Here is a 7403-nt window from a genome sequence, read left to right as displayed (position 1 = left end):
GGGAAAGAGGGATAATAGAAAATAAGATTTTGTGCCAAAATGTAGGGCTATTCCTTCCAGGGTGAATGGCATATGTGGGCATATGCTTGTCCCTGCCAGGGGAGAGAAAAGTAACTTGAGCATTGGTAGTGCTCAGAACAGGACCTTCTCTCCCCACTGATAAGTAGGGAAGGAGAAAGATGGGAATGGGAGAGGCTGGACATAGGTTGACATAGTGTGTTCAGGCTATTGCTCCTGTCTCTTCCTCCTACTGGCTACTGGGAGCAGGGTGTGTGTTTCGCTGCCTTTTGTGAGTTGGAAGAGGTTCCAAATCCCCAGGCACTGAAACAAATGGCTCCTCTTGCATAGCAGACAGGACCAAGAAGAACAGACCTCATCACTGATCAGAGATGTGTTTGGATTGTCATAAGCATTACAATGAAAACATTCATTGATGTTGTAAGGCCACTAAATGGGAAGAGCGGGATAGCCTACATCAAGACCCATTAACCTCTGAGATCAAATATATAAGGGTATAGCCAGCACATCATATGTACAAACAGAATATACACCTCAGAAATGAGGTACCATTGAGGTCAAGAATTACGTTTATTTCACTTTCTGGTGTGCTTCTTTAGATCACAAGAATTGCTGGAATGGGCTTCAGTGCAAGGGGAAAAAATACCATGAGTAACCTTTCTTCCCATCCTCCCCCAAGATCTTCCTTTTATTTCTTTATTTAAATAACTACATTGAGAATAAATTCAACACTATAGAGGACTGCTTACATTATTAGGGATGGGCATGAACCTTAAAAAGGCAATTTAGCATTCATGCCGGGCCACAAGCCAAACCCTGAACTGAGCAAACCCCACATGAACTGAACCAGTCTGGCAAGTTTGGGCCCCCCTTTCTCCCAGCCACGGCTCGCTGTGGCCAGGAAAGGGGGGGATTGCACTGGAAGGGGGTCCCTTCCACCTTTTCCCCAGCCATGGCTCACCATGAATGGGAGAAAGGGGGCAGGGATCACCCTACAAGGGACTCCCTTCCACCTTACTCCCGGCCATGGCTCACTGTGACTAGGAGAAAGGGGGCAGGGATCACCTTGGAAGGTGTTTCATTTAATCCTTTGGTTTTGCTCCCCCCCCCCTTGGAAGTGGCAGGGAGCAAAACGTAACGGTGAAATGGCTTCTGTTTTGCTTCCCACCACTTCAGAGGGGGGAGCAAAACTGGAGGGTTAAATACAGGGGTGTAGTGCCCCAAAGTGCTGAATCAAACCGACCAAAGTCTGGTAAATGTTCAGGGAATGCATCTTCCCTGAATATTGGTTCCTGAGTACTGAACCAGCCCATGTTTGGCCCAAATTTTGGCTCTTGAGCAGGTTTGTGCCCATCCCTACACATTATAGATCTAAATCTAAGGTGGGGGGAGAAGACTGCTTACCTTAGTGCGGCCACTACATTGTTTGCAGGTTATTTTTCCTGAAGCCATGCACACTGAGCATTCCTTGAAATCAGAACAGAAAAAAGTGTTATAACAGAGCAGTCATCGTTAACGTTTAATCAACAGCTGCCTCCTAAGTATGCAACATCTTAATTGGAAGTTCCCCAAACCACAAGGAAAAAAATAGGATATATCTGTAATGTGTCACTCAGTCATTACAAAGCCAGTAACCTGAAAGGCCACTATGAAACAAATCACAAAACCTTTCCATCTGATTATCCACCTAAATCAGAATTATGGAAAAACAAGCTACCAGTGTTAAATAGCAGTTAATAGCCAGTAAATATCTTTAATTTAATTGGATTACATGTTTTTTCCATGTTTTGACCAGATATTTACTTAGACAAATAAATATAATTAGCAATGTTTTTACCCCTTTTGTTTTTATTTTTGGCAGTTTCATTTAATGTTAATAAAAGCAAATTTGCATATTTTCCAATTAAAATATGTGTATAATATCTGTTCATGCTATGTGGCTTTCAACTATCTGACATTTGTTCTATGAGGTGCTTCTATTAAGCAAGTTTGGCCACCTCTGTCATATAAACAGAATACACACTATGTGTGTGCAGATGATTAAGTATGGAAACACGTTTTTATGCTGGGCTTGATTTATAGTGCTGGGATTTAGTATCTTTTAATGTTTTGTTTCTTTTTTTCCCTTTTTTTTTTGTAAAGTGCTCTGGGAAGTTTCCAAAAAGTGACATAAGTATTTTCTTTAAAAAAGCATTTGTAGTATTAGAAAAATTCTTGATAGGTATGCTTGAATATCTCAAGCATGTAATTTTCGCTCAGCTCAGATTTTTAAGGAGTCTTTAGGACTCACAGATTTCAGTGGCATTTTGAACAACAGAAAATGACTGACTGTTAAGGAAAAACAAACTCTACAAAGTTATTTTGTATTATATAGGCAAAGGACTGCCGGGCCTTTTCTGAGTCTTGCCCCTCTTTATATATCCCAATTTGTATTTAAAATCACTGTCACTAACAGTCACTCGCAAATGTCAAACTAGTTAGAGCTAAACCAATTGCAGCACTAAGGGACACGTGCCCGTATCTTCCCAGCAGTGTTACAAAGATGATCACTGCTGTGCAGCAACCTGATTCAGACTGGGATTGGGACACAGGGGTAGAAGGTGTTTAGCTTCTCTTCTGCACAGTTTCACCTATCAAAGCTGACTCTCCATGCCATTAAACAGCACCAGACAGGACAAAAAGACAGGCAAATAAGGTACCTGTCTTTTTCTCCCAGAACTGTCTTCTCCTCACAATAACATTTTTCTTTAAATTAGCCTGTTAAAATCCATCAAATATCTCCCAGTATCATGTCCACTTTTGCCTTTATGCACACATTTCCTCTGTACCTTTATTGAAGTTGTGTGAGGCATCATAACTTCTTCGGTATTGTTCTCAAACATCTTAGGAACAGCGACTGGAACATTCCAAGGCAAATCAGCTACGACAACAGGCACGTCAATTTTACCTGTAGCAGAAAAAAAATGTGTTGTGGTGTTTTCAGATACCTGCACTTATGACATGGTATTATCTCAGACGGTCCAAGATTAGAAGTCTTCATCAAATGAGAACAGACATTAAAGAAAACTCTCTGGACCAATGCAGATGGAATGAATTCTTTATTTATTTAGAACATTTTAATGCTGCCTCTCCAGGAAACTGCCTGAGGCAGCTTACAAAATAAAAATAATAAAAACAAAAGTATTTAACGGTATTAATTGAAAGGCATTAAAAAACCAGCCCACCATAAAAAGCTAGGAACAATTTAAAATAAATTTCCAGACTGAAATAGTGTTCACAAAATACTGAACTGAAATAGTGTTCACCCAGACTGAAATAGTGTTCACCCTTACTTAATATACTGGGTGCACAGAAACATTTTGGCCTGGTTCCTACAAGAAAGCAACAGGGGTACCAGGAGAGCCTCAAGGGGAAGGGTGAGGTGAGGTGGCACTACTGGGGGGGGGAGAACACCTCGGTCTCCGGTTGTCACCACCTGCCTCTTTTCTGAAGGTGGATGCACAGAGAGCAGGGCTTGTGAGTCAGATCTTAACTAGCATGCTGGACAATATGGGAAGTGGTGCTCCTTTACAAACCATGACTGGGAGCCAACCTCATAAATACAAGGTCCCTCCCAGCATTCTCCTCTATGCAGAGGAATTTCCTCCCTGACCTCCGTTTGTTAGCCTCCATTTCACGTACTATGTGTATCACCACCGACCATGTTTGACATTCATGGCCCGTTCTATGAATTGCAAGGAGACATTGATGTAACTGCTTTGTAACTACCGTGGTAGAGAGTTGTTATACAAATATTCCTTTGCATAACAAAAACTGACATACACACGCACATATATATACACACACAGATACACTCAATTCTAAATGTAATCACACTTCAAGGGATTTTTCCTACCTAGTGTGCCAGTAGAACAAAAATACATATTCTTTTTTAAACTGACAATGGTTACAAAAGTGGCTGTCAGATTAGTTTCAAATAAAGGCAAAGATACCAAATCATGAGGTAGAGGGCACAAGGAAGCTTCCAGCCTGCACCAAAATCTGTTCTAGACTGAAACCCTATTTGCCTGGCAATTTACATCACTCTTTCAAGGCTTTTTTAGCTGCCAGCAGAACTTGATACATGGGTGTGGAATGTCTACATATCACTGGGCCCAGCAGGGTCAGAGAAGGTGCCCCTGGTTTTGTAATTTTCTTCCTTCATAAGGTCAAAGGCTAGGCTTTTGGCAGACGGACAGATAATATAGGCCCAACCCATTCTCTCACCTGGACCAACCTGCAACTCACTTGCTGAAGCCAGTGGATTGGGAAGGGCGCAACTCTGTTTAGGATTGCCCTCTTAATCCTAAAAACTGCCTTATTTATTTTAATGTTAATCCCCTGCCTTTCCTCTTGCCTGAAGGCAGCTTCAAAACACAAGGTGTAGTGCCATTTCACAAAATATTTCCAAACCAAGTTTCGCAGCTGACCATTGCCACCTGGACAACGCATAAGTCTGCAAAACCCCATGTGCTTGGCCATACATTTAAGGTGCACTTCTTAAGAATGTGATCTGTTAATCTGCCCTTAAAAATAAAAGCTTTCTGACTTCTTCAGAGCCAACTGTACATATAGTTTAGCCAGTTATGATGCCCAGTGTGATATTTCACAGCCTAATTACACCAGGTAGCTGGGCAGTCAGAGGCCAGCAGACAGCTGTTCAGTGGGCTCTGGCTCAGTCCAATTAATGGTTTGCCACATTCATGCCACTGTCAGAAGTTCTGACTGTTTACTGTTCTTTCCTTTCCCCCGCCCTTTTTAATCAATCACACTGAATTATACAGAACTCAGAGAAATTTCACATACACATACGTCATTACAGAAAACAACCTCTCCCAAATGGAGAAAGACCATTTCGATAATAGCCTTTTTCATCATGTAAGCACAGTTTGCACTGAATAAAATGAACAAAAAGAAGCAGGCAGAAGGGCAGACCTGCTCAGCCATGGCATCAGGATGCCTGTCATGTTGGCCAAGACCAACTTCAATTCCAAAGTCCCTTCCCTTGCTCCTCACTAAGCTGTTGCAGAAATACATGTGATGAAACCTCCTAGATGATTACAGACCAGTTCGTTGTTAAATCTAAGCCCAAAGCTATTCTGTGTTCTGCATACATTTAGCAGTACACCTAATTTTCACTGACAGCTGCTAAGAACAGAAATATCATTTATTTCATATCCCAAAACAAAACAAAAAGCTTAAGAACTTAATTAACTGCAGTTTTTGTCAGAGCAACCAACAAATCCTTATCTTCAGACTAAATAAATCATGGACTATATAATGGGTAGTGATGAAAACAGATTATGGGTTCCATAAAAACTCTACTTGAAATTATACTAGCAGTCGTTGCTTAATGATCAATACATGCAAAACATTCAGCCAGAGCTCCACCATGCTTTGTCCATTTCTGGCCAACGTTAGTAATGGAGAATAGAATAACTGGAGATCACTGCTCTGGGATACAATTGTATTCTCAGCAATTTACATTAAGAAGTACACATTCTTATGTACCCTAAGTAGTTTTTACCTGTAAATGGTTTAGTCCTCCATTCCAAAGACCTAGATTCAGTGAAGGTCTCCAAGCGATACTAGGAGATTAACCAGAAAACAGCACTAAATTCAGAGGGTCTATGAAAGCACTGGCAAGAAATACAATCTCTACTGCGTTATCTAACTTCTTATGAAATGAAACAATATTTGATCATGCCATAGGACACAATGACCACAAACTTAACATCAAAGAATATAAAAAGAACATCACATGTAATAATTCAAAATCCCAATAAAGACAATTGTAGCAATAGACAAATATTTGATGTCCAATATTTGTGCTATTATACAAAATATCTGAATTCCTGATAAATAAATTCATAATGTTGGATCCTGTGATCCATCAGCATAAAGCAGATTGGAAAAACAGGAAGATTTGTGCTGGTAGATCACAGCATCCAAGACTGTGAATTTATTATTCAGCAATTCAAATATTTTGTATAATAGCACAAATATTGGACATCATCTTCTTAACTGAACTGCCACTCTCAACTGTAGATTTCCATTTGAACTCCCTGCCAATCAAGGTTCAGACCAGTATAACACATAACCATTTGTTAGCCATTACACCCGTCTGAGAACCTTGTTTGACAGGGGTTCTATGATGTTGAAAGTGGCTGATATTATTTCAGGGATCTTTCCCACAAGCCCATGTGTTCAACAAGTATGACTTCTACTGTAAATCAGCAGGAGGCCTGTAGTGAGAGGCAAAAGCTCACTTAAGGTTTGTGACAAACCTAAGCTTTGACCACTGAAGAATTTCCACAGAGGGGAAACAATTGTCAGTGATGCCCCCATGTCACTGTAGACCTCTAACTGCCCTCCTCATGCTGTTCTGGGGGTCCCACATCCCCAGAAATAACATGGGAAAATATTTTAGTCCACAGTGGGAAGAAGAGACAGTAAGTGACTGATGCATCTTAGTATTTTCCTGTATTTCCATCATGTTTTGTGCTTTCATGCCAATAAAGGTTTTGTGTGTGCATGGGAAGGATAGGCAAGGAAGTCCCTTCCATCAGTGGAAATGACTGGTGAGTCCAAGCCGTAGCTCTTTTACCAGGATGTTCCCATTTTATAACTCCCTTTTTAGCCTCTGTGGTAACACATCAGACCACAATGGACTAAAAAGCCAGCACCAAGAGACAATTTGTTCATTACCAATAAATGTTGCTAGTCAGTGCATAGTACATTAGGGAGTGAGAAGAGAATAAACTACTTACTCGATATGTGTTGAATGCCTGTAGATCTTTGACCACCATCTCTTTGGCAGGGCTGCTGCTGTAACAACAGTGACTTGAAGCGTACTCAAGAAAAGCTTCCCGGGCTTCAGCTTCTGAAATGCAAGGAATGCTGTGGAAAAGGACCAGGGAGAAAGAGAATAAACATACCAGATAGTACAAAGCAGCTCTATAGTAGAAAACTCTACTCTGAAGCCGTACCGCAAGTGCCAAATCACACTAGCCAATTGACATGGTGAAGATGTGTTGCAGTGTTACATAAGGATGAGCTACTCACCTGGTGAACTGATTCTGGACATTTTTGCCCAAGGATACAATCTGTGGCTTACTCTACCTGCATCCTACCACTGCTCAGTGTAACTTCACCAGCTCTGTGATGACATGGGTATATAAGAGCTGAACCAAAAGCACAGCCAACTCAGGCAGTCTATTGTTGCTATTCATTGTGCACTTAAAATAGCTCTAAGCCAATGGTCCCCAAACTTTTTGAGCCTGTGCACACAGCCACAGAATGTCTGTCAAAAATGGCTGCTGCAGGAACATAAGAACATAAGAGAT

General features: G+C 41.0%; 1 protein-coding gene across 1 annotated transcript in view; it reads right to left on the bottom strand.

The window, feature by feature from the left end:
• Positions 1-6957, bottom strand: part of LOC107111686 (protein SSUH2 homolog) — a gene marked incomplete at its 5' end in the record, with an annotated part of 19748 nt that extends 12791 nt beyond the window's left edge. Inside the window, 4 exons of the mRNA XM_015412692.1 lie at positions 1423-1485; positions 2847-2965; positions 5585-5645; positions 6828-6957. Coding sequence (XP_015268178.1) covers positions 1423-1485; positions 2847-2965; positions 5585-5645; positions 6828-6957 — 373 coding nt within the window. The remainder of the gene's footprint in view (positions 1-1422; positions 1486-2846; positions 2966-5584; positions 5646-6827) is intronic.
• Between the last annotated feature and the right edge of the window lie 446 nt (positions 6958-7403).

The sequence above is a fragment of the Gekko japonicus genome, unplaced genomic scaffold, assembly GCF_001447785.1.
Source record: "Gekko japonicus isolate JY-2015 unplaced genomic scaffold, Gekko_japonicus_V1.1 scaffold588, whole genome shotgun sequence".
NCBI lineage: Eukaryota > Metazoa > Chordata > Lepidosauria > Squamata > Gekkonidae > Gekko > Gekko japonicus.
This window is presented reverse-complemented; position numbering and strand designations above follow the sequence as displayed.